Source organism: Mustela nigripes, chromosome X, assembly GCF_022355385.1.
Source record: "Mustela nigripes isolate SB6536 chromosome X, MUSNIG.SB6536, whole genome shotgun sequence".
In the NCBI taxonomy this organism is placed as follows: domain Eukaryota; kingdom Metazoa; phylum Chordata; class Mammalia; order Carnivora; family Mustelidae; genus Mustela; species Mustela nigripes.
The window spans coordinates 89,204,946-89,232,233 of record NC_081575.1 but is presented as its reverse complement, the minus strand read 5'-3'; the positions used below and the strand labels follow the sequence as shown (position 1 = coordinate 89,232,233).

The 27,288-nt window shown below is 51.4% G+C and overlaps 1 protein-coding gene across 14 annotated transcripts in view; it reads right to left on the bottom strand.

Annotated features, from left to right (window-relative positions):
* Positions 1–3,171: 3,171 nt before the first annotated feature.
* The window catches only part of BCOR (BCL6 corepressor), a 90,419-nt gene continuing 66,302 nt past the window's right edge, over positions 3,172–27,288 (bottom strand). For 7 of the 14 annotated variants that reach the window (XM_059386023.1, XM_059386024.1, XM_059386021.1 and 4 more), the window contains 10 exons: positions 21,604–21,864; positions 20,879–21,223; positions 19,937–20,262; positions 19,407–19,661; positions 14,821–14,987; positions 13,531–13,676; positions 12,990–13,067; positions 12,639–12,795; positions 11,136–11,423; positions 3,172–3,279 (listed from right to left, as the gene is read on the bottom strand). In XM_059386023.1, the coding sequence (XP_059242006.1) occupies positions 3,258–3,279; positions 11,136–11,423; positions 12,639–12,795; positions 12,990–13,067; positions 13,531–13,676; positions 14,821–14,987; positions 19,407–19,661; positions 19,937–20,262; positions 20,879–21,223; positions 21,604–21,864 (2,045 nt within the window). In that variant the 3' untranslated portion in view covers positions 3,172–3,257. Of the gene's footprint in view, positions 3,280–10,195; positions 11,424–12,638; positions 12,796–12,989; positions 13,068–13,530; positions 13,677–14,820; positions 14,988–19,406; positions 19,662–19,936; positions 20,263–20,878; positions 21,224–21,603; positions 21,865–27,288 lie in introns of those variants that run through there. The other 7 variants (XM_059386031.1, XM_059386034.1, XM_059386028.1 and 4 more) reach the window with 4 other exon arrangements.

The following is a 27,288-nucleotide window of genomic DNA, read 5'->3' as shown; positions in this document are numbered from 1 at the left end:
CTCCCTCTCTTCTTTTTCTCCTCCCTTTCCTTCCCATCCTTACCCCTCCTCCCCCATCTGGTAACCAATTCCCTCCCTCTACCGCCCCCCTAGGTGACAACTATCCCGAATTAGGTATGTATCACTCCTCTTCTTGTTTTTATATCTTTACTAACTAGTCAGAAGCCCATTAAGACTATAACGGGATTGTGCCTGTCTGCAATGTTACATAAATGTGTCATGCCATGCGCATTCTTCTGTAAATTACCTTCTATTTTGATCAGTTACGTCTGTGACATGCATCTGTGTTGGTTGCCGTAGCCGGCGTCTACTATCTAGCTGGCTGACTGTAAGCCAATTTATTTATCCACTCGTCTGCTCAAACACCCCGTCCCCGGAGAGGCCTTCCCTGGCCTGCCCATGCATCTAGAGCCTGCCTTTTTATTCTTTTTCCTTTTCTTCCTCTAATATAAGCCTGCGGAGAAAAAAACACCAGCCTCTGGAAGCAGATCTGGGCCCTGCTAACCCTGGCCCCAGTCCTTTCTCATAGCATGTGGGACAGAGGGAAAGTGTGTTCCTTTAGGTCAGCCAAGAAGCAGATGCAAGGTGGAACAGGACAGGAAAGCGCGTCTCGGGGGATGAAGCAGGAAAATGTGAGGGGAGGAGAGGGGGGACACTTGCAGAGGCGGGGGCGGGGGTGGGGGGTGACTATGGATGGGGTGCGGTTCCAGTTCAGCCAGAACTTGGGTCGTAAGAGCAGGTGCCCATTGGAGGAGCCCCACGTCTTGCCAGAATGAGTCTGCCACAGCACAGCTGCTGTGCTCAGTCCTTGGATGGGAAGAGCCCACAGGAAGTGTGGCCTTGGCCTGAGCGTGGGGCGGGATTCGGGAGAGCGGGCGGCTTGGGGCAGTTGGGGACTGTGCCCTCAGAGGCAGGTGGGAGCAGAGCGGTTTCGTGGAGGGCCCACAGCCCTGACCAGGGGCTCCATTCTGGCGGCCTGGGTGGAGCCCTGGAGGCCCAATCTATCCTCAGAAATCTGTTTGTGCAAACCAGGGGGCCCTGGGCAGGGGGGTGTTAGGAACTGAATATGCGTGTCCCCTGATCCCTGCCCAAATTCACCTGTTGAAACCCTACCCCTGATGTGAAGGTTCTAGGTGGTAGAACAGGTCCTAGGTGGAGGCCACAGGACTGGAGGACTACTTTTCCACCATGCGAGGACATGGTAGGAAAACACCTCTCGGGGGTGCCTGGGTGACTCAGTCAGTGAAGCCTCTGCCTTTGGCTCCAGTCATGACCCCTCAGGGTCCTGGGATGGAGTCCAATGTTGGAGGTGGCTCCCTGCTGAGGGGGGGGGTCCGCTTCTCCCTCTCCTTCTGCCCCTCCCCTGCTCATGCTCGCTCTCTCACTCAAAAAAATAAAATATTAAAAAAAAGAAATCTCCGTTGGTGAGGAGCTACCACTCTATTATCCTCTGTTATTACAGCAGCCTAATGAATGAAGACGGGGGGGGGGGTGACTTCACCATAAGAAGGAGAGACATCCCCCTCCGCCAAATCCAGACCCACATCCAACCCCCCAAACTCTGAACCTGGGCTTCAGGAGGGGCCTTGATGGAGAGGAACATGAAACCTCTTGGGCCTTCTGGTTTTGGCAGTATCCTAATACCTTTTAGAAAAAAGAAGAGTGACAAGGTAATAAATGTTTTAACCTGCCTTTCTCTCATCTTTCCCTCAGGAAACCACTTTGAGAGGCGTTGAAAAAAGGCTGAGATGAAAATTACAATTTTTTTCCTTTTTTCCTTTCAACTTATTTTGAAAAATTTCAAATCCATAGAAAAGTTGAAAGAACAGCTTAATATACCCTTTACCTCGATTCACAATTAGTAATATTTTGCCATGCTTTTGTTATCTGTGTGTGTATGTGTGTGTGTGTACTCTTTGCTGAACCATTTGCAAGTAAATTCCGGATGTCATGAAAATTCACCTCTAAACACCCGAGCGGACGTCGCCCCAGAAGAACATTGTCTTACATAACCGCAATGCCGTCATCACTAAGAAAATTTATGTTTACTCAATAATACCCTCTAATTTATAGCCTTTCTTTCAATTTCCCATTTAACTCTATAGTGAGAAAAATCACACTGGGGGTTGCCTGGGGTGAGGGGATCATTGAAAGCAAAGGGGCAGCAGGAAACTTTATGTAAATTATACCTCATTAAGATTGATTTTTAAAAATTTCTCCAGTAGTCCCCAAAATGTTTTATTTATACTTTTTAAAGATTTTATTTATTTATTTTTAGAAAGAGAGCAAGAGAGGGAGAGTGCAAGGGGCAGAGGGAGAGAGGATTCTAAGCAGACTCTGCCAAGTCTTCTCTCCCTGATCTCATGACCCCAAGGTCATGACCTGAGCTGAAACCAAGAGTCAGACTTTAACTGAATGAGCCACCCAAGTGCCCCCTCAAAGAATTTTATAGCGACTTTTTTCTCTGTCCTAGAATTCTAGCAAATTTCATGTGTTGCATTTGATTGCCTTGTCTCTTCATCTTCTCTAATCCAGAACATTCCCTTGTGCGTTTGTTTTACATGACATGGATTAAAAAATAAAAATAAAGGAAGGTGGGCGCCTGGATGGCTCAGTGGGTTAAAGCCTCTGCCTTCGGCTCAGGTCATGATCTCAGGGTCCTGGGATGGAGCCCTGCATCGGGCTCTCTGCTCAGCAGGGAGCCGGCTTCCCCCTTCTCTCTCTCTGCCTGCCTCTCCGCCTACTTGTGATCTCTGTCCGTCAAATAAATAAATAAAATCTTTAAAAATAATTTAAAAAAAAATAAAGGAAGGCTAGGCTAGTTGTCTTGCAGACTGTCCCACATTCTGAATTTATCCATCTCCTCATAATAGGATTCAGGTTACACATTGTTGAAAAGAACACTATGGAGATAATGCCGTGTCTGGACTCAACACACGTGTCAGTGTCCCCCTCCACAGGCAAGGCTCACTTTGTAGGCTCCTTGCTACAGACTCGGGGGCAGCCATTTCTTCAAGCAGTTCCTGGTTTTTGATGGAGAATGGTATTTAGAAACCAAGAACTTGCTACTAGATGTGCTCATTGTTACTGGAGCGTCAATGTTTTTTCGGACTTTTTAGTAGACAGAACTTAAAAATCCACATCATATTTGTTTTATTTAAATCTTGAGTTGACAATTCAAATCCAACATCACAAGGTACTTTCTCTTTCCTCCATTCTATGTTCGTAATTCTCTTCTCACACAATGGTTTCCAACATCACCGATGTCTTTGCTTTGTCCTACAATGCACACAAAATACATTCAGAATGACAATACAAATATCACTACAGGAAAAAAAAAAATTTTTTTTATTTATTTGACAGAGAGAGAGAGATCACAAGTAGGCAGAGAGGCAGGCAGAGAGAGAGGGGGAAGCAGGCTCCCTGCTGAGCAGAGAGCCTGATTTGGGGCTCAATCCCAGGACCCTGAGACCATGACTTGAGCTGAAGGCAGAGGCTTAACCCACTGAGCCACTCAGATGCCCCAGTTTTAAGACTTCCTAAAAAACTTTTTATTTATTTATTTGAGAGAGAGAGAAGGCAACATGAGCAGGCAGAGGCAGAGGGAGAAGCAGACTCCCTGCTGGGCAGGGAGCCCGACGCAAGGCTCAATCCTGGGACTCCTGGGATCATGACCCTGAGCTGAAGCAAACGCTTAACCAACTGAGCTATCCAGGAGCCCCAAGATTTTTTTATTTTTAAGTAATCTCCACACCCAACGTGGGGCTCAAGTTTACAACCCCAAGTCACATGCTCCAGTGGCTGAGACAACCAGGCACCCCAAGTGTCCAGCTTTTTTAAAAGAAGGAAACTAAGGGCGCCTGGGTGGCTCAGTGGGTTAAGCCTCTGCCTTTGCCTCAGGTCATGATCTCAGGGTCCTGGGATTGAGCCCTGGTCAGGCTCTCTGCTCAGCAGGGAGCCTGCTAATCCCCCTTCTCTCTGCCTGCCTCTCTGCGTACTTGTGATCTCTGTCTGTCAAATAAATAAATAAAATCTTTATTAAAAATTAAATAAAACAAAAGGAGGAACCTAAACATTTATCTAGCGCCTACTATCTATTGGGCATTGTGCGTGGAGCTCTACATATTATCTCATTTAATCCTGACAACTCTGAAAGATAGGTACTGATGTTCATTTAAAAGATTTTTTTTAACTTTTTTTTTTTTTTAAAAGATTTTATTTATTTATTTGACAGACAGAGATCACAAGTAGGCAGAGAGGCCGGCAGAGACAGAGAGAGAGGGAAGCAGGCCCCCTGCTGAGCAGAGAGCCCGATGCGGGACTCGATCCCAGGACCCCGAGACCATGACCTGAGCCGAAGGCAGCGGCCTAACCCACTGAGCCACCCAGGCGCCCCTTAACTTTTTTTTTAAAGCAGGTTCCACGTCAAGAGTTGCATGGTCTACCAATGGAACCAGCGAGGTGCCCCATAAAAAAATTTTTTTATTGTAGAAAATTTCAAATATAACTAAAATTCAACAACTCAAACAATTCAAAATTTCAAATATAACCAAATTCAACAATTCAAAAGTTCACCAGCTTCAACAATTACCAACTGATGATCAGGCTTGTTTTGTCTATACCTCTTCCTTACCCCTCCTCCTGGATGATTTTGATGCAAATCCCAGATATCTTATTTCACTCATAAATATTTTAACATCTATTACTAAAAGATAAGGACTCCACCAAAAATGTTCAGTGTTTTTATTTCCCTGGTTTTCACAAATGTATCTTTTTAAAATTCTATTTATTTATTTATTTTTTTAAAGATTTTATTTATTTATTTGACAGACAGAGATCACAGGTAGGCAGAGAGGCAGGCAGAGAGAGAGGAGGAAGCAGGCTCCCTGCTGAGCAGAGAGCCCAACGCGGGGCTTGATCCCAGGACCCTGGGATCACGACCCGAGCTGAAGGCAGAGGCTTTAACCCACTGAGCCACCCAGGCGCCCCTAAAATTCTATTTAATTTTAACGATTTTATTTGAGAGAGAGGAGGAGAGCGAGAGAGCACAAGAGTGGGGTGAGGGACAGAGGGAGAAGCAGACTCCCTGCTAAGTAGGGAGTCCAATGTGGGGCTATGACCTGAGCCAAAGGCAGATGCTTCATCGATTGAGCCACCCTGGCACCCCAATTTATTTTTAAGCTAACTCAATGCCCATCCTGGGACTTGAACTCAGGACCCCCTGAGATGAGAGTTGTGTGCTCTATCAACTGAGCCAGCCAGGCACCCCTGGTATTCACAAATGTTTTTTTAGTTTGTCTGTTCAAATAAGACTCTGAGATCCATATTCTACAACTCTTAGTGTTTCTCTTAAGTCTATTAGCTACAGGTTCCCCTCCATGTTTCCTCTTTACACTTTGAGGAAACGGAATCCTGAATCTTGTAGAGCCTCAGTCTGACTTGTGCTGAATTCATGCCCATAGCATCCTACCATGTTCTTCTGCCCCTGTATTTCCTGTAAATTGTGATTTGATCTAGACTCACATTGTCCAATATGGTAGCCACTAGCCAAATGGGCTATCAAACACTTGAAATGTGGCCAGTCGAAATTGTAAAGTGGTGTGTGTGTGTGTGTGTGTGTGTGTTTGTGCGTGCACAAAATATACATTGAGTTTCTTTTTTAATGGTTTATTATTATTTTTTAAGATTTGAGAGAGAAAGAGAGAGCACAAGCTGGGGGAGCTGCAGGCAGAGGGAGAGGGAGAAGCAGGCTCCCCGCTGAGCAGAAAGCCCCCACATGGAGCTCGATCCCAGGACTCTGGGATCATGACCTGAGCCTAAGACAAACACACCCAACCAACTGAGCCACCCAGGCCCCCCTCACATTATATTTCTATTGGGGACCACTGCTCTAGAGCCTTGATCAGTCTTCAGGTTCAAATTTTTGGCAAGACAACTTCAGATGAGGTGAAATGTTTTCCCTTTGGGAGGCTCACAATGACTGGTTGTTCCTTTTTGTATTTTCCTTTCTTTTTGGTAATTTTGGCATTCATAAACAATCACTGCCCAGATCCACTGTTTCATGAAGGGTCGTAAACTGGTAACGTTCTGTAATTTCTTCAGATCCTGGCTGGGACACTGTCATAGAACAAAACATTTCTTTCGTTTAGGAAAGGCAGGGAAAATGCTCAGTTCTTTCCCTTTGTTTGCCAGTTTTCAACTGATGAGGTTTTCCCCAACAGGGTTGGGTGTGGGGTGTCAAGGAGTTTGGTTTTGCCTACCTTTATGAACTCAAAATGGGAACATATTCATGCTTATTTATATTCATTGCAGCTATCCCCACTGATGCTCAAAGCAACCCATATTTATCCTATTGGGGGCTTCTCCAAGTTGGCTGCTGTCTTCCTGATAAAGCCCCACCAGCTTATTGTGCACACCCATGCTCCCCTCCAACTGTCTCCCTCCTCAAACTGCAGTCAACCATTGCTCGAAGGGAGCTCAATTCTTTGTAGTGGGATAAGGTATTTAGAAACCACAGTCTGAGACACAGTGGTGCCCATTTCTAAAGGTCATTGTTTCTGGGCCTTTTCAGTAGACAGAGCTTCAATATATATTTTTGGTACAAATGTATTTCTTAAACATTTTATTTTTAAGTAACCCCCGCACCCAACGTGGGGCTCAAACTTGCGACCCTGAGATTGAGAGGCACATGCTCTGCCAACTAAGCCAGCTGGGTGCCCCGATATATTTTTTTAAGATAAAATTCATCACGACTTCATAGTGATACTACTTCTAATTCAGCTTCAGGACTGTGTAATTTGTATTCAACCTCACCAATCGTACATTTGCATCTCCTTTCTCCCTTGCTGAAAATCTCAGCTCCCAACAACAACAGATACTTTTCCGCTTTATCTCACAACACAAACAGGACCAGCTCAGAATAACAATGCGGATGCCACCACCAAGGATAGGATTACTGAAAACAAATTTGAAATTTTTTTTTTTGCCCTTTTCTGTCCTCAAGGTAAATCCACAAAGGATTATATAATCAATTGATTGTGTTCTAAAGTCACTTGAAATCATTCTTTTCCTGTGTGGTTGTGCTATCAACTGGGGTCCAAGTTAGGTTTGCTTCCTTTTGCTTTTTTATTTGCAGGCATTGCTTACAGTTGAAAACTACAGAAACTCTATACAATGAGGAAATTCAGAGATGCTTAGCTTCCATCCTCTTTCACTTGTGGCCAGCTCTATTTTCCCCAGACGTAAGCATTTTTTCAAAGGTGTTTCATTTTTAAAAAACAGATAGGTGTCTAGGGTTAACTCCCCATTCCCAACTTGAATAGCAGGAAACCACGCATACTTTTCTTCCCCTTGTCTTTTCATTGAACAATCTCCCCAGAAAACCCTGCTGATGGAGACTCAGATGTCTCTGGTTCCCTACTATAACAACTATTAGGACAATTTGCCAACAGAGAACAAACTCAAAGTTCACACAGGTGGGAAGTATATGAAGGGGAGATTTGGGTGGAGTAGTAGAACAATTCAAAATTAACAGTGGCCTGGCTCGACATCACTTCCTCGTCTCCCACCTAAAAGCCAGGCAGGGGAGGGCAGGGCTGGGGTGGTGGCTCCGTCACTAGGGCCTTGGGGACCCAACACATGGACAATGACTCCCACATTTCTTGGTCGAGGGAGGCTGCTCAGGTAGCGGTCACAGCCAGTCTACCTGGGAGAGGGAGGACAGGACACCTTCAGAAGCAGAAGGAACCATACCGCTGCCCTCTGTCCGGGGTGAGCAGTGAATGACTCACTCTCCCTGTGGTCTCACCGCAGCCACGGGGGTCTACATGTCTTAGCCTGCATCTTCACTGTCTACACCGGTGTCCTCTCCATTACCACAGGGGAGCTTCTAGACTGTGCTATGTCCTCTGTACCCACGGTCAACGCTTTGGCCCTCCTTCATCCATGTTTCCACACATGCTGGCAGTTCAATCCACGTTCTTTAGGCTAACGCTCCTCCAGCCACAGGAACCACCGCCTCCAGTGTTTCCTGAACCAAGTGCATTACTCCCCCATCCATCCCTTAAACCTGGGGCTCCCACCTGTTTTCTTGGCCTGATTACTAAAAATGCCCCTCATCTGGGATGGAACCTCAGCTGGCCTTGAGCCCTCCTTTGCCTCCAGCCCAAATATAAAACTACCTTTGTAGTTAGTTTAACCCAAACTATTATAGAGGTGAATGCCTTGGCGCTTTTCTTTCCTTTTGTTTGGGTTCACTGGTCCTCTTGTGCTTAAATTATTTCCGAGGGCCTGGGTGACGGGTCTTGCTATTTGTTTTTACCTTTTTGCCACTCTCACCTGATGCTGGAAGTGACTTCCTAGAACACAGTAACTCGGCAAATGATTATCGGGTTGTTTGTGGTAACTGAGTGGGAGATGGGCAGAAAAGGTGGCTGGGAGGGAGGACAGGAGCCTGAATTTTTGAAATGTGTGGTTTCCTCCTTTCCTTCCTCCCTCCCTCCGTTTCTTTCTTTCTTTTTTTTTTTTTTAATTAAGATTTTATTTATTTATTTCACAGAGATCACAAGTAGGCAGAGAGCCAGGCAGAGAGAGACGGAGAAGCAGGCTCCCCGCTGAGCAGAGAGCCCGATGCAGGGCTCGATCCCAGGACCCGGGGATCATGACGTGAGCCGAAGGCAGAGGCTTTAACCCACTGAGCCACCCAGGTGCCCCATCTCCCTCCGTTTTTTACTGCTCAAAGAACTTTATTTGGGGGGGTGGATACTTTAAAAAAAAATTCAGTTAGTCAAAGGCATGGATTGTTTTCTTAATAATAAAAGTGGATTTCTTTTTAAATGGAAGCGTTAATGATTTATTTCATTCATTTGAGAGAGAGAATGCGCATGCGCACGATCAAGAGCAGGAGGAGAGGCAGAGAAAGAAGCAAGCTCCCTGCTGAGCAGAGAACATGATGCAGGGCTCGATATCAGGACCCCAGGATCAGCGTAAGCTGAAGGCAGACACTTAACGGACCAAACCATCCAGGCGCTCCTGGAAGCATTAATAGATCAAAACCACTTGTTGGCTGCCTTTTGTCTTCAGGACCCATCCCAAACGTTACAGGTACTCCAAGCCTTCCCCAACAAGAGGCTCTCTCACTCCATACGCCAGGCTATCCGACGGTGCTAGAAGTCCCCCTTCCCAGCTCTGCCTCGCTGTTCCCGCCTACTGAGGCCTGCTGACACCACCCTTTGTGCGCTTCGAGAGCCCACTCCACCACATCATCCCTGCGGCCTCCTCCCAGACCCCAGCACCCCTGTCTGTCTGCTCTACTTTCGCGTTCTCAGCGTTCCAGGTAGGCCCAGAAAGCACTCAGGACATTCTGAGCACCAGTGGATTTGATACAAGGAAGCACATGCTTATAAAATCTTTGGGAGGGACCCCTGGGTTCCACTACAATCCACCAGGGTTGTCATCCGGGCACTGGCAAGCGGCCACCACGACCCCAACTGCTTTTGAAGACTCGATGTTGGAAGGCTGGTCTAGTCACGCCAGCCAGCCAGTGTGTCTCGATGAGCTCTCCAGGCTTGTTGGCAGCTACTAGAGCAGGAGGATGCCTCTCCCTCCCTCTGCCTTCCAAACCAAAGGGACGCTGAGATCCTAGCTGCAAGGGAGCCTAGCAGCTCTCAGATTTCCAGCCTCTGCAATGAAGGAAGGATGTAAAAGGACATGGGACAGAAACTGAGCGCCAACCGAGAGAACCCAGCACGGATACTGCTGGAAAAGGAAGGGCGGCTGAGTGTCAGGGTGGTCAAAACTATAGGTCTGGACTGCAAAAGGTAACAAAAAGACATGAGGTCTAGAGGGAGAAGGGACGCAACCCCCCCTGTTTCTGGAAGGATCGCTCCTTAAAGACGAAGGGCTGGCCACGATGGAATTACTATAGTTCGCCGTCACGGCCACCAAAGACAATGTAAGGGAGTACCGGGGCATCAAGAGAAAAAGCTGGGAGAAGGATCCAAGAGACATCCAAATGTACTTAGAATAGGCCTCAAAACTTGGTTCTGAGTAAACTCCCCTGAAATCTTCCATCTGCTTTGGTTTCTGGGCACTACAGATTCCTCTGAAGTTCACTGTGGGGCCCTGACCATCATTGTTGCTTAAAAAGCATCTGTGACAACAGTAATGTTGCAGGGAAACATGGGACACGAGGTGCTTCCGTTTTCTCCTTTCCTCAACAGGTTTATTGCCTTTTAAGAAAATTTTTGTAAAATATAAATACAAAGGCAGAGAATTTACTTACAAAGTTAAAACACAGATTTCAAACATAAACACACAATTCAGAAAATTTTAGTTTTATGTACATTTTCAAGCAACCTCAACATATTATGTTAGTTCTCAATATTTTACAGGGTACAGAAAAAAATAGCTCAAAGTCTTCTTTAAATAAGAGCATAAAATGTTTAAACATATAAACAATCCGGTTTGATGCGTGAAAACTAATTTCACAGCTTTTAAATTAGGATATAAAAGTTTCATACAATTAGTTGTTGTGTGTGGCTATGGTCTGAATTTATATTACACGCTACTGGATTACATCCAATAGCATTTCCCTGGCCTGAGCAGGTACTCTGTAAACATAACATAAAAAGTTACAACAATTGCCAAGTGCCTTCACCCAATTCACGCCCCCAAACCAACCACGGGGTTGTGGCCACACGTGAAACCATGGTGGTCGCGGTCACGGGAGCTTTGTGGGACACTGAGTCCAAGTGTGCAGCTCCTTTTCCTCATATTTTTGATTTCCTTAAAAAAGAAATGAAAAGAAAACTAATGTTCCAAGTAGAAATGAACATATCCCAGAAGCAGGTGTGCATTTGAAAAGTAAATAGACATTGTAACAACTTCATACAAACCAATGGAGAGGTTTAAAAAGGAGAAATAAACAAACAAGAAAACAAGAGAAAACCAAAACAGAGACAGAAACAGAACATGTTGCTAAGTCCTTCTGACTGTGGAGTCGTTTCTCTTATATAAAGAAGAGATATTTTCCTATGTAATAGTGTCCTTTCTTTACAGAAATAGTCGTATTATGACACATATGCACAGAGATTAACACTATGACACACTGTACACGGCGGGCCCAGCCAGCTCACCAGTAGTCATCTGACGCCCCATCGCTCGGGTGCAGCCACTCCATGGACGAGCCCAGCAGAGTCTGCAGCTCACTGGTGAACTCCACCAGGTCTAAGAGCTCCTTGCTCTCGGGGTTAAAGGCCTCCAGGTCTTTGGAGCAGGAGAACAGGAGACTGGCCGACACCTGCCGGTAAAATTCGGCTTCGGCGATAGTGACAACTTCCACGTTGGGGAAATTGCAGCGGAAGATGCGGGAGGACATTTTCAGCTTCTTGAGCACGTCCGAGAGCAGCAGCCAGTTTCGAGGCCTGCAGATGAGACAGGAGAGTGGCTCGAGTTTCTGGGCCAAGCTGAAGGTGCCTGGAGCTGGCCACTCCTGTGGGGACCCTGCCGGGACCCCGTCCCAGGGTCTCATCACCCCCAGAAAAGCTGGTGAGGAGGTGCGATGTGTCTGGATTGTGAAGCGACCATTGAAAGAGGACCGGCCGGACTTAGACAGCAGCAGGGACAGCACCTTGAAAGGAGCCTCATCTCGGGGAGTCCTGGGGCGGCCAGAGGCTGACAGGCAAACACACCTGCTCACACAACTCTGAGCACAGCTCTCAGGTGACCCCTCTCCAGGGCAAGCACCTCACTCTGGTCACCGTGGGAAGCCTTCTGTATCCTAGCCCAAACACCGCCCACAGACACCCCTCGGGTCTCTCCTGTCCTCTGCTCTGACCCTCCCGAAGGGAAGCATTATCAACACGACACAGAAGGCTGGCCCGCTGGCCTTCCCTTCCCGGGCGCCTGCGCCTCCACCCCCACCCCTTGGGACTCCTGGGAGTGTCTCTTCTGAGAAGGAAGGTGTGACATTCCTCCCAGCTACCCTGCCAGGCTTTAGGACTTCTATCACGAGTAACATGTCACTGTAGCAGCATGCGTGTTTACGACTTTGGAATCTGAGGAGGAGGTTACTCATTAAGCACCCGTGTCAACACGCAGCCAAAGAGTCCCCTGTCGCGTACACACCCCCAAGGGACTGGTCATCTGCGGCCCCAGGGCCCAACCATCAGGGCAAGGCTTGGTCTAACCACGTCCAAGGACAGTCAAGATCCCAGGTACCACAGAATGTTCTTTTCGATCTTACATAAGAGGGGGGTATGTCAGCAGAGGCCAACAGACTGCAAGTGTCTTGGAAGGTCACAACAGTGGCATATTATGGGGGGGCTCATGAAGAGGACCCCTTTCCAAGTTTAGTGACTTAAGGATCCGAGTTGCCCCAACTCTTCCATGAAATTCCAATCACTGAATTCAATGTCCTGGCGGGGGGGAGGGTCCCCTGATAAGAGCAGTTAGACCATGCTATACTCCCCCACCCCCACCGACCTTTTCTAGAAAGATCTACTGCATTATGTGGGGTTCACGGCGTTCATTCACCCACCCACCCTCACCTGCTGAAAGGGGTTTCTAACCCCTGCCCCCTTACCCCTCCCCGAGCAGCCCAGTTAGTTCTCAAGCACGTGACAGACAGCCATGCTCACCCCTGAGCGACGGACACTTGGATGTTGTAACACGGTAAGAGGGGGCTTTCCGAAAATTCAAATTCAAACACATCGCTGTAGGCCTCATCATCATCATCCTGGTCCTCCGGTCCTGGGGGGTTCGCTAAAACATCATAGCCACTCTCATCATCTGGTTCTAAGGGAGGGCAGACGAGACAGAAAGATGTCAGCAAGCAGCCGCGAGAGGTTGGCTGTTGTCAAAAGAGGACTCTGAAAAACTTGCCCAACTCAGTCCTGCTTACAGTACCCGCTGCCCGCCAGCCCTCACCCACACCAGAAAGTTCTGTAACTCATTCACTTGCCACTGAACGGAAAAGGACAACTGCTCACCACACACAGAGCTGCCATAGAATTCCCAAGAGCCATTGGAGTCTTCGTCACTGCGACCCTGTAGGTCATTTAAATAATCTGGAAAGAGAAAAACAAGATAAAACCCGCTGTAGGGGAATGAAACGCTGGCCAAGGTAGGGGGCATTTCCCGGTGAGAGCTGGCACGGCGCTTCCTATCTATCCCACAGTGCTCCCTCTTGGACAACGCTTCCAAATCCCTGTTCTCAGCTACGTGCGCCCAGACCTACGTACCCGTCCACCTGCTTTCCAGACAGACGGACCACCCTCCCTGCCCCTGGCCCACCCAAAAGGCTAGATGGGTAAGTGAAGAATTTTCTCAGCCCTCGTAGGCAAAGACCGTACGTATCTGTCCTCTGAATTACGTATCCGTTCTCAGACAGACTAACTTTCCCCAGCAAGTGTCCCTTAAAGTGAAGGAGAGTGGGCCCAGTGAGGAAGGGGCAGTCCCCGGACATAAGTGTGTGAAGAAACTGTAGAAAACAGCTGGACTACTAAGACCATCTCCTGAACTTTGTCGTACCTGTTAAAAACTTTTCCATAAGTTCGCTGTGGGTCATTTTCATGATGGTTCTACCTGAGTACGTAGCCAAAGTGGGGTCAGCACCATAGGAGAGGAGCAAGCGGACAATTTCCAAGTGATCATTCTCAACGGCATCATGGAGTGGTCTAGGAGAGACGCGTAGTAGGATTAAATCTGTGCTCGCCACGGGACATGTGTGCGTCAAGCCTCCCAGGCACCCTCATCACCAAGGAGCTGTGCCGCTGCCATTCCGGACAGGGAAATGGAGGCCCTGGGAGTGGCCCAAGGTCAAGCAAGGACTTACTCTGCTATTTCTACACATAACCCTTTCTGAGGCAGGTGGAAGGGCCAATTTCAAACCTAATTCCCAAATGCAAATCTATTTTAATCCAGGGCCCAAGGGGGAACTCAAGCTAAAATGAAACTATTTTCAATGAACGTGAAGTAGTGACACAGACTGGGAAAAAAGAATTTAGGGCGGGGGCGGGGTGGGGTGAAGGACTCACACCATCATGGAAGCCAAAAAGCCAAGCAACTTTTCTACAATAATAATAATAATAATAATCATAGAAGTAATAAAGGGTAAATCCTACTCCTTTTTAAAAAAATGAAAACTAGGTACAAAGTGGGGCCTCTCCAGAAGACGGCGTGCCAGCAGCTCAGAGATGAATGAGCCTGCCTCTGGCCCAGAAGCAGAGTCCTGGGCAGGGCAGGGGCAGTGAGATCTCAGAGTCTTCTGGCCCCTGTCCACTGGGGTCAGAACGCTGCCCGCAGTCCCATCTTGGGGGGAAATCCTGTTTGGAAACCACGAGACACCAAATACCTTGCAGTTTTGCTAATTTTACCCCTGTCAGGAAAGCCCTAGGCCCTGTCTCCCAGCTGCATCCCACATGCAACTGGGAAAGATGCTAGGGCTGACTTCGACCTGGGCCTCTGACCTGAGGTCAAGGACAGGGTAGGGGACAGGCGTGGGGATGCCAGTGGACATAGCAGGTCCTACGGAGCCAGTGGCCGCTGGCCCTCCATCTGTATGTGTTCCTGAGACTACCTATTCACACGTATTTCATACACTGTTAAAAAGGTGACAACCTCAGTTATCACAAAAGCTCTAACGTCTTTAGGACTTTCAGTCCAGGGCAGCCCTTAGTAATTTTTAGAGTTCCATTTCGTTTGCCACAAAGGTCTGCTTGATTCTGTTCTGGAAGACTCCAACATTGATGTGCTTAGGTTATCACTCTCCACCTTCCCTTCTGGAGTTTACCCCATGCCCCAAGAACCAATGCCACTCACCTAGTTCCGTCTTGGGCGCTGCAGTTGACGTCCGCGCCATATTCCAGAAGGTGTCGGACGATGTTGAGCCATCCCCGTGCACAAGCCTCGTGCAGGGCGCAGTAGCCTGCGTTGTCTCGATGGTTCACATCACAGATCTTGTTCTCCAGACAGTACAAGACCACCTCCTATGGTGGGGGGGGGGGGGGGGGGGGGGACGGGGACGCCATCAGACCTCTGTGCCTACAAGGGCAACCTCTCCAGAGCCTGGCAGTGCCTACTCTCAGAGGTGCACGCGCGTGTCCCTGGGTCCCTGAGCCCAAGAGCAGTTCGGGCCAGCGGGGGCCCTGCTGGTGAAGGTGGCAAGAACACATGTGATGGAGTCCGTGGGTGCATTCAGTAGGTGGTAGTGGAGAGAAAAAGGTAAAAAATATGGATGACCGACGCACAGAGATTAAATTAGCCAGAGAACATTCCTTCACACTGAGAAGGAGGGGCATTGGGTTAGGTTAGCCAAGTCCTCCCGTGCTCCTGCTTGCGGGGTAAGCAGGGTCCAAGAGTGAGGCTCTCTCTGTACCGCCGCTGAACATCGAGAAAGGACAGGACACCACTTCAGATAACCCCAATCTCTCCTTCACCTTGCGCTGCCCCACTGGGAGCAGAATCGATATGGGATATTTGCATAGCTACTTAAGTTAATAAAGACAGGGATCCGAAAAGTCCCACGCTGCAACCTACTCGTCTTGAGAACTAAACAAAACAAGTCCGCCCCTCCCCCCGCCATCTCAGAAGGTATTCTGTGTCAACGGGTTGCGTTAGAATCACTGTTATTAATCTGACTTCTTTGGTGTGTTAAAATATTAATACGAACAGCTCCTGGTAAGCAGAGCAGTAATTTATTCAATGTTTTATTACCTTGATTAAGAAAGTTTTCAAACACACAGAACAGCGTCTGCCACCAGAAAACACACGGCCCTGCTCTCCTACAAGTCATGCCCAGCAGAGAGCTGTCAGGCTCCCAGAGCTGGGCTGCGTGAGGCTGGCCTACACACAGTCTACTTGCCAAGGGGGAGCTGGATGGGGCCGGAGCAGGCCTCCCTGTGACAACTTTGAAGTAACTCCTCTGTTAAACCCCAAACAGGGGTCATTCCAGCCACCCGCAGATGTAAACTGGGATCTACAAACCTTTCGGGGTCTTTCCAGGCCCCATCTAAAGCGACCACTTACTTGGGAGCTAACTAGAATGTTCTACATGCTCACCCCGTGAACCTCATGTGGCATGCTGGCAGAGCTGGCCATCAGTGTCCTGTGGCTTCAGGTCACACCACAGCAGCTCCCCTCCGAAACAGGAGGCGGAAGAAAGAAGGCATGCCTACAGATGCGTTTCTCCATTCGGGAGCCCAACCTGCCAGAAAGCCCACAATCCTCCGGGCTCCCAGGCCACCTGCCCCAAGCCCTCGTATCCAGGATACCGCATGAAGCTGCTGCTCTTTTAGCAGGCCCTCACTAGCCAGACTCGAGTGGACGGCTGCAAGCTAATGAGTTGTGGTGCCCCAGCCAGGGAGAGGCCTTGTCACGTGGCTCCGGGATCAGGTCCGAGCGCCACCGACTGCTGTGCGCAGATCAATTTACCTGGGTCCCGGCAGCCTGCCGGGTGTCCTATCAACTGGGGTTTATTTGCTCTGACAATTATGGCCTTCACCTGGAGACCCCCCCATCGCTACCAGGGTACCTCGAAATCAAAGGACGGCCAACCTGATGGGTAGGTTAAGTTGACTCTCCTCTCCCGGAGGGCAGAGGAGAGGCAGCAGGCACGGGACGGCCACAGGGCTTTGCCCTCACTGTGCTGTGCTATTTACAGCATTGTCAGTTTCCCCAAATGAGGATGTCACCTGTTACCCCACAGTAACCTCTGCAACAGCCGGAAGGGAAAGTGGCACCGTTCTCCTTCCACACTTGGGGAAACTGAGGTCTGGAGAGATTAAGAGCCCCAAGTTCAACGAACATCATGTGCTAGACTTACAGCTCAAGTCTTCTGGTACCTGGTCAGTGGGGAGATTCAGAAGTCCCAAGAGGGCCCCTTGAGAGAGGGACGCAATCCAGCTGCTATGAGCAGCCTGCAAGCCCCAGTCTAGTTAGGGGGTCAAGCGGCCTAAAGAACTATGGCTTCCTTGCTGGGAGGGCAGCGGCCTATCGCCTGTCCACTGCTGTCATCCACAGAGAGGACAGGCAAGGCTGTCCACCCAACAGTTCCTGGCTTACGTTCTGTACTAGAAATGGGAGTGTTTGAAGGGCAGCCCACCCATTTCCAAACAAAATTAAACTGTTTTCGTTGGACAATTCTCTGTTAAGCGGCTATAAGCTGAATGCCATTAACCGCAAAATGTAACCATAAAGGCCATAAACCCGACATTGTTAATTAATTAAATGCCTCATTAACTTTTTTAAAAACATGATTTATTCAATTCATAGAAAATTTAACCATCACCACTAAACGCACAAGCATGTGGTTGCACATGGGCATTTTAGCCTAAGAAACAGAAGCCTTTCTACCAGGAGGGAAAAGCTTCGAGTGTCTCCAGCCACGCAAGTGCTCTATTTAACGTAGAGGGTGTTTCTGAACCTCAAGGAGCAGAGAAGCCCAACACAAAGCTCGGACACCCTTTTCAGGACACGCAGCATCCCTAGCTAAGCAAAAACACATGGTGGTATAAACGAACTTCGGTAAGACTCTTCCAAGTCAGTGCTTTCACGACACATGCCTTTCCGGCGTTAAACAAACGGTCCTTCAACTTTCAAAGATTGAGACTGCCCAATCTAAATGGCCATCCCCACGCATTTTAAATTCTCCCCAACGAAATCCCAGAAAGTTGGGAGTTAAAAGTCACTACATACATGCTCAACGTCAAAACTGGTAATCTATGCAACTTACATGCTGAACTTGAGGCATGAAGGGAACCCCCCACACACAGTTGTCAGGACATAAACATTTCCAAGGGTTCAGGTGCCATCAGAGGCCTAGTACGTAGCTTAAAAATGCATGGACTGAGTTGTCAGGACATAAACATTTCCAAGGGTTCAGGTGCCATCAGAGGCCTAGTACGTAGCTTAAAAATGCATGGACTGAGTAAATGCTCCTTGGTCCAGGCCTCAGACCCACTGGTTCCACAAGAAAACCAAAATGGAAACTTCCTTAGAGAACCAACAAGGGTCTCCCTAGGTCTCTGGGCTCAAATGAAGACTGCTGGAAATGCCAAGATCAGAAGTGAAGCAGGGAGCCCTACCCTCCTGCTCTCACTCCTCTCATCCAGTGTTTGCCGGGAACACAGACCCCTTTTCTCAACCACGACCAGTCATGACCCAAGGAGCTAATAATGCCGGGCACGCGGGGTCTAACTAGCTCAGCGTCGGGTAGAGTATCTGTCGGTCATCCTAGGTGCTGCAGCTCTCAGCTCACGGGAAGCCAACCAGATGCCACAGGGACTTCACCACCCCTAAGAATCATTCCAGAGAGTTCTCTCCAGGCAATCCAGAGATCTCCAGAAGAGGAATACCACCAGAAAAGGCATCAACAATAGCATCTTTAACGGTCCACCAAAACTACCCTCAAGCTAAAAAATCACGGGTGCTCTGGACTTCCTACCAAGTTGTGCCCTGGGAGGGAAATGGGGGTGTGTGTCTGGCTTGGGGGTCAAGGCGGTCACACCAGGAAGGGCTCCCCCACACAGCAGACGGAGCCACAGAGCTGGCCAAGGTATGGGGGCCGGGACTCCGGGCCCATCCCGAGCATCCTCATCTCGCGGGCCCTCATCGCAGCCCTGGGCCACACCTCCACACTCAGCCTGCTGAGCCCTCTTTTTTCCACCATTCAACTCCCAGAGGGCTGATGCCAGCATAAAAAATGCCTTTGCCCTGTGGGCTCTTACATCACAATTTCATCTGACAAGCGTGGTTGGGGAGCCGCGCGGGGCAGAGGGGGTAATATATCTCTCAGAGGGCAAGTCCAGCAGCGTGAGGCGGTCTGGGAGAGGAGCAGGCTGGGGGAGGGGGCGGTGAGTCTTAGGCATTGACCGAGCCCCCCCCATCCTCCCCCGCACGCCCTCTTGGAAAAAAAAAGACTCTTCAGGTTGTCCCCCAACCCCAAGCCCTACCCGGACATCTCCTGCCCCCTCCCGACAGGGGCATCGCTTTGCCCGGAACAGCACAGGCAACCCAAAATAGAGCTAATAACTTCTCTCCCCCTTGCTAATCAGAATCTAAAAGGGCTCATTAAAATTCCCCCAGTCGCCAAGCCCTGGGTTATGTCAGATTTTGTATCAGAGATAAGTGAGCGAGACTAGAGGGTGCCGAAGCAGCCTACCTGCCTGAACACGACGTGAACATCAGAGAGGCCTTTCTCTTCACGTGGCGACTGAACAAGCCGGCAAAGCGGCAGGAGCCGGGAGCGCGAGCGGGGAGAACGCAAACACCCCGCTGGAATACCGGCCCAGTCCCGGGTGAGGAGGGGGCTGTGTCTGGACCCTGCCACTGCCCACCCCCGCCCCCAGCCTTGAGGAGCCATGGCCAGGGCTCCTGGGATCCAGGCAACCCCCAACAAGGCCCCTCACCTCGTAGCCGAGCCTGGCCGCCCGCTGCAAGAGAGTCTCGCCCGCGTTCTTATTGACGATGAGTCTCCGAGCTTCTGGAGGCATCGGGCGCGACTGGGTGGTCTCTGGAGGGGAGCTGGAGCGTGGCAGCTGCGTGGACTGGGAAGCTGGCAGTAACTGTTGCAAACGGTCGAAGGGCTTCTGGTCCTGCTTGGCTGGTGACAGATCGTAGTCGGAACTGGGCTCAGGCCGCTTCCGGAACCTCCGGACGGTCACCTGTCACAAAACCGGGTGTGCACACAGGTAAGCCAGGCTTCCCTGACCCGCCTTCCCAAGTGACAGACCCGAACGAGGGAGGAACTCTCCCCCTTGCTTTTGTTTTGGGAAGAAAGGAGGGTTGCACGGAGGAGCCCTGGGGGGTGGGGTGTGATATTTGGGGGAGGAATGTGGGGAAAGAGAACCTCTGTCCCCAGAAGCAGAGGCGGCAAGCAGGTGGGGTGTGCTGTCCCGGGCCCAAAGGGGAGTGGGGGTAGGGGGTAGGCAAGAGGTACCTTGCCGTCCGTGTTCTCCACATAGTAGTCTCCCGCTAGGGATAAGCCCTGCCTGGGCTCCTGCGGGATCAGATGCTTGGTTTTGCACAGTCTCTTCCCGGATGGTTTCTCGCTGTTGTCGGTGAATTTCTGCAGCAGGGAGGCAGCCTGGCAATCCTCTTCTTCGTCTGTGCACAGCACATCTGTCTTCTGGCTTTCTTTAATTTTCTGCTGTTTGGCAGGCGGCCTCGAGGCTGGCGTGCAGCTTGGCTGAGTCTGCTTTTTGCCGCTCGCATTGGTGGATGAAAGGCTCTTCATGGGCGGAGAGCCGGAGAACACAGGCAAGCCTAAATCCAGAGGGGGTGGCGGCGGGAAAGAGGGAGGGGGAGAAGAAGCGGGCGTTACACAGTTGTAGCCGGTGCGGAAAGAAAAGCCCATTGTTAGCACTGATCACTGGAGCGGCTTCAGTTTTTAAAGATATACCAATTATGTTCCCAAAGCATTAATATTTTAATTATCCCACATTCAAACAGCAAGTAGGTTAACCCACAAAACGCCAAGTGGCCCCAAGTTTCCTCAAAGGACCTGGACAGGAGGAGGGCAGGAGCCAGCTCTTCCAGATCTCCCACCCCCCAACCCACGGGGCCGGGGTGGGGGTGCGGTGGGGGGAGCTGGGTGCCCAGGACCTAAATAGACCTAAATAAGCAGACACGGGCTGAGGCTGGACCAGGGCACCGGCCAGCCCCCTGGGGTTCCCCAGACGATGGGCTCCCTCCTGAGCTCCCCTCACTACACACTCCCTCCCCAGGGCAGGACCGGAGGTTGGAAGGATCTGAAAGGAAAGCACTCCCTGCCCGCCTCGACCTGGTCTGTCCATTTCTCTGGCACTCGGCTCCTCCTGGGGCCCTTGCCCACGGGAAGGCTGGTGACGCACCCTGCAGGAGCGGGGCGGCCTCTGCGTACCTTGTTCATTGTCACTGGATTTGAGGGACTCCTCCGACCAGCTTCTGTTGCCTTTGGCCTCAGCCCTTTTCCTGCCGGGTTTCTCTTCGGGGCTGTTATTGCCCTGGACGGTGACCTCAGGCTGAACCGCCTGGGTCACTTCCTTCCTGCCCTGGCGGCCAGGTTTGCTCTCTGCTGCCGACACCTGCTGCTCCCAGCGCTCTCTAAGGTGCAGCAAGTGGCGTTGCTTTTTAGGATGGAGCCCTGTTAATTCAATGCACACCTTCAGGTTGGTCAGCTCACTATAATGTGGGTCTTCTAAGTGGTTAGAGGAACTGTTTGTCATTTCCCTCTCAGGCCAGTCATCTAATGGAGAAATAACTACAAATTAATCAAAAAGCCCCCTGGGGGGGGAACAAATTGTCTTACGCATCGCTAATAGGGGTGGGGGTGGGAAGGGGAGTGAGCGGTCCCTGCCTCTGCCGGAGCCGGTCACCAAGTCTCTTGGAACGGGACTTATCCGGTATCTTTGGCCATCTTTGGGCTCAAGCTCCTGCATCTGGCTTTGGGCACAGGGGAGGCATGAGTGGCTTCCCCAGGGCTCCAGGGAGGGAACGGGGGACCGCCACTGCTCCGCACGAGGGACTCCCCCTGGGCGCCCCGTGGTGAGGGCAGGCAGCACAGTTTGGGTCTGGCCGTCCCCCCACCCCCCGCATGCGCAGGCAGCTGAAGCCAACTGAGCTCACCTTTGGAGACCCGTCTCCGCTTGGCTTTCAGCAGAGGGTCCTCGGGCACCTCTTCCACAGCCGTCTCGGTGAGGCTGCTATCACCTGATACTTTGCGCTTTCTGTCTAGCCGGAGGGTGGGGCTGTGTGGCATGTCCACAGCCGCCTGGTCAGTGGGGGACTCGCTCACAGGCTGCCTGTCCACGAAATATTTCTCCACAGGAAGATCTTTGTCCTCTGGAGCTTCAAAAGGATCATGTTTGTTGCCAGCACTGTATTCGCCTGGGGAGGGGGGGGACAACAGCAGGACAAGGAATGAAGGCCCAAAGGTCACCGTGAGAACACAGGACCTCCGTGCCCATCCATGGTAATCTGCCACACACAGACCCTTCTTCAGAACACCGGGGCCCTCACACGTTGGAAGCACAAAGGCCACCAAAACAGAAGGTCCCAGGGCTAGGACAGCTAAGCAGAAAGCGACTACGATGCTCAACTTTCTCCTTGCACCTTTTTTAAATTGGGGCGCGAGGAGAATCGGAAGATGAGGCATCACAACTTCAAGACGCCTAGGTCCCTTCCGGGTCCCTTCGCGCAGGCGGGGAGGTGACCCTGCAGCAAGAGCCAACCAAGCCAGGGCTGACCGAAGAAATCTCTCGGGCAACATTTGCTGAGGGCATTATTTTGAAATAAAAGGAAGGCTGTGTAATAAAGAGAACAAATAGCTCCTACATGTCATCTGCAGAAGGGACCGCATCTGTGTCCCCTTGGGTCAACTGGGAGATAGCGAAGGAGGGGGGCTGGGGCAGGGAGTGTTGGCAGGCAGAGAAGCTGGGGGACCAAGGGAGATGGGAAGAGGAGCCTGGGGAAGCCAAAGGAGAGGCTTCTTGGTGTGCGCACGAGGGTCAAGGGCAATTTCGAAGAACTCAACCTTATCGCTACTCGTTCCCCGTCTTTCTCACATGGGAGGAAGGGAAAAAGTGGAAAGAGTGTATATTAGCCGCCCCCCCCCCCCACACACACACCTCAGTGACACCATGCACACCCATGGGACGTCAGTTACCCCAGCTGGCACTCCCTTCATGCCTTCCTTCACAGGCAAGCACCTGAGGACATTCCAAACACCAGGCTCCGCCCCCTTGGCCCACAGGTGTGTCTCCTTGCACTGCTCCCTCCAGCGCTCCCTAAGCCACGAGGGTGGGCTCCTCACCTCAGGACCTTTCCTTAGATCACCTCAGCTCAACATGACGCGCTGCTGTTTTTCTAGTCTAAGAAATGGCTCACCAACGCTTTGGGTCACCTTTCTTCTAATACACACTTAATTCCCTAAGCATCGCTGGGATGTTAAGGAGCGGGAGCTCGGTATTCTGCTAACACTGAGCAGAAACTGTGCGAGTCCATCTCTCGATGAAGTCAGAAATACACTCTTCATATGCCAACCCCATTCCTCTTGCGTTCCCCACCCCCACCCCCGGGGGGCCACTTCAAATATCCCTCCCTGCTCCTGACCAGCCCACGTGGTTCCCCCATTGGCTTTTTCCTGGGGACATCACCACCATTTAGTGGTGGTCAGTTGCGTGTGTGCGTTGAGGGGTGGGATCGATCCCTGGCCCCAGCTAGGCTGTGCTCTCAATGGTGGAAGGACCCAACCATGTGGGTCTACTGTCATGGCTGCGGGAAGACACAAGGCTCAGTGGCAGCCGGGACTCGTGGCAGCCCACGTTGGGCCCGGGGGAAGCAGAGGGGTGGGCTGTGAGTGTCACACGCCCGCTGCTCTGTGACCCTCCTAACTGCTCCAGCAGTAACAGCTCTACTCTACAACTCAGCCCCCTTCACTTGTAAAGTGGGACTATTACCGCCAGCTGCCTCCCGGACTGGGCTTCATAAACACAGGCCAAGACCAGTGGAGAGAAAGGCTGGGGAAATCAGTGGACGGGACACCAAGACTGTCAGACAAGCTTTCATGTTAGCCCCACTGCATAAAATCTGGAGCCGTGAGCCCTCCCAGTTGACACCATTTGGCGTCTCTGGTCAGCCTTCACAGAGAGCCCCGTGGGAAGGGCTGGGGATCAGCGCACAAATATAGGAACCACCTTATGCCATTTTAAAGTTAATTCAGTGTACGTGTCCTCCCCGCCCCGAGATAGGAAAGATGGATCAAAGCAGGTGATCTGAAAGCAGGGGTGACTGGGAGGTGATGGACACCTTCTACGGTCACAGTCAGGCAGCAGCTTAGCTGGTGTGGTGCCCACACCTGAGACGTGCCCTGATCCGTTTACGCCTCTCTCCCTCCCAAGATGCCACTTCTGGATTTTACACTCTAACTGCAGGTGTCATAATCACCTGTACCTGTAACAGCCCCAGGTCCCCTAATGAGGCGTGCCTTGCTCCGGGAGAAGGCTTTCCGTGCATCTTCACCTCAGTTGCAAACTTGCAAACCGTGCAGTTCACGTCCCACCTAGCCTGCCCAGCCGTTCGCCGTGGTCAGCAAGCAGCCACCGACTGGACACCTCAGCTCCCTGTTGCTCACTGAACCACAGTGTCCCCAACAAGCGGACAAGAGCCCTTCCCCAGGTCTCCTCCAGGCTTCCCACCGAGAAGCTGCCGCCTGAGGGCAGAGAGCACCCCGTTACCCACAAGGAGAGGGAGCAAAGTCGCACCCATGCCCCCCCAGGAATCCTCCTGCCACTATAGTCACAGGTTGACAAAATCACCTATTCACACTACATCACTAAGCTGCTGTCTCCCCTGTTCCGCTAGAGGGTCTTTCCCCAGACTAGGGTCCCCCATCCTTTCCACAGCTCCCAATCCTCTCAGGCAAAGATCCCAATTGGACTGAGCCAAGACCTGCCTCAGTAAGAACCCTGAAGAGCAGCCACCACGAGGAACCAGGAGACACATCGCCACCAGCTAAGGTTGGGGAGGGGGGAGACTCATCACAAACCCGGCCCAGGGCTCGGAGATGAGCTGTTCTGGCCAGAGCTCATGGGGTTACCCTTGAGAGCGAAGGAGACAGAGAGCTGGATACAGGGGACCTAACCACTGGGTCGGCCACCACCACTACTCTCAGCCCTTCTACAGGCGGGACGGCACGTGCTCTTGGTCACCTGATCGACGCAGACGTGAATGTGGCTGTGTGGTTCGTGGCTTAACACCTGCTCCCTGTGGCGCCAGTCCCGTGACTCAAGGGCCTCCCACAATTTGTTCTGATTGTGTCATAGCGCCACCTCACAGAAAGCTCGCCATGGCAACATTTATGCCTCACTGGGGGGCAGCAAAGCAACCACCCCCGCTGTCAGGGGCCAGTCCCCCACCCCCCTCCCAGTGAGCCCTCAACAAGGCAGGAGGGTTCCCCATGATGGGAACTCCCTCCTCTGCATGTGACTGTAGCACCCCCGGTAAAGGCTAACCTTGTGGGGACTCAAGGCCTCTACAAAAGGGATACAGGGGGAACCTCTGATCCCAAACTCAGTCTAGTTCACCAACACGCAGGTGTAAGGCCTGAGAAAAGCTTCGTGAAGTCCTCTGACCGAGGCTTCCTCCAAGTCCTGCCCAGGCACCCAGACAGGGCAGATCCCGGGTCTGCTCCAGCCAAGTGGCTGCCGAGGGAGACCATCACTCCCGGTTCATGGGGGAAGGGACTGTCCCTGTCCCTCCCCACCTTCAGAATGCCACTGATGTTTCCTCTACTGATAAACTTCCAAAGCGACAAAGCCTCCTAAAGGCATCAGCTGGACTTTTAAAATAAAAACTGACTCTGACCACGAAAAAGACATGAAAATCCCGACCATGGGGTTTCTGACTACATTCGCTCCTGTCAGGCCAGCCCCTCCCGGAAGCACCCATCATCTTAGAAGCTCCTGGGGTCTGCGGGAGGTAAGGGAAGTCTGGGGAGAAGGAAGTCATCTGGAAGGCATCCCGTAACTTCCTCAGAGCCCCTACCCACCCCCACCCCTACCCCAGCTCCCACGTGCTCACAGCTTGGCTCTCGGCCACATGGACCCCAGTGAGGAGAGAACCAACGTGGGGCAGGGCCTGAGCTCACGGGGGCTCAAGACACGAGGGCCAAAAGGACAAGACAACCTGTTAACTTGAAGCCAAATGGATCCAGCACCTACTGTTCCCTAGTTGAGGACGTGACAGCAAGGACAATGGTTCCTCTAGGTCACTCCTCCACAAACTGCCAAGTCCCCATAAGACTGGGGATGGTGACCTACCCCCTTCTTTGCCCCCATCCTAGAAAGTGAGCCCCCACCCCTGCCTTCCCCAATCCTTCTCTGGCCCCTGGTGATGACCCAAGCCTTGCTGCGTGTCCTGGGTGCTCCAGGAAAAGAACCCAACGGACTGAGCCTGGAGGGACTCCGGGGAGGGGAAGGAGGGAGGTCTTTCTGAGTCATCTGGGCTCTCCTTCTCCATTGACCAGACCGAGTACTCGACTCTAGGATCAGCAGGAAAGATGCAGAGGACATAAACTTCCCTGGGAAGGCAGCCAGGGTGAGTGAGATGGGAAGAACAGCAGTCATCCCGGGTCTGGCCAAGTTACTCGAAACCCAGACAAAGGGCAAGAAGACTCAAGGCTGCCTAACTTCCTGCTCCCTTCCTCCAGCCTACCTCACCCACTCCCTCTCCCCTCAGAGAGGCACCTATCAGGTCTCCCTGAGAGGCTTCCCCAAGAGCTGGCATCATGGGCAAATCAGAAACAAAGGCTGTCCTCGTTTCTGCTTTACTGAACAGCAGCTCAGACCCTCCAAGCTTCCCTATCCATCCCCCTGAAGTGGAAGAGTAAAGAAATCTTTACTCCAGGCACATCAGAGTCCCCGCCACTGACTAGCAACAAAAACTCCCTTCTTCTGAGACTGAAGGAGAACAAATGGTCCTGGCATGGCCTACCCAGAAACCTGGCCACAGGCCTTTGTCTGACCCCAAGGCTGACTATGGGAGACAGGGGGTGGGGGCTGGGGGTGGTCTGTGCCCACAGCAGTAAGAAGCGCCCTCTCCGGGGGCACAAAGTCTCCCAAACTCCATCCAGAACCACAAATTCTCCCCCAAACACCATCAGGCACCAATGAACGCCAAACCCATGATGCCCAACAGCACGGAGCCCGCACAAATGCATCTCCCATCCCTGCCTGCCCCGTCAGGAGGATTCTGCAACCCCCGTCACCTTGACACTCAGCCAGACGCCCAAATTTACCCTCACGAGTGAGGTTTCCAAGGTCTGGAGCGCCCTTTGGGCCCCCACGCGTGCGCATTTAAAAGAGATGGAGAAAGACCTTCTCCACTTGCCACCCACACACCGTGGTGGCCAGGGACATCTCGTGGGCAAACCCCACGGCCCCAGACCACAGCGGGGAACCCACTGCTGGGCCCGAAGAGCGATTTGAGAAAAGCCCTTGCTTCCTCTCCGTTTTGACCAACCCAACAGAATACCACCTCTGTCTCGCGGGAAGACCCCCTCTTTATATTGGTTTATTCCACACCCCTGGATCATGCTGTCAACATCTAACCGTGGCCAACAAACATGCCACTGAAAACAATGATCTCCTCTCTCTGGTGCCCTCAATAGACCCCGTCCCATTTTAACAAAACCTTTATCTCTGGAGGGAGAACACGAGAACCCTCTGTCCCCTGGGAGGCTGTCGCTGTGGTGGGTGGGGAGGCACCTTTGGCTGGAAGCATCAGCCCACTGGTACCAAAAAGAAGGGCAGG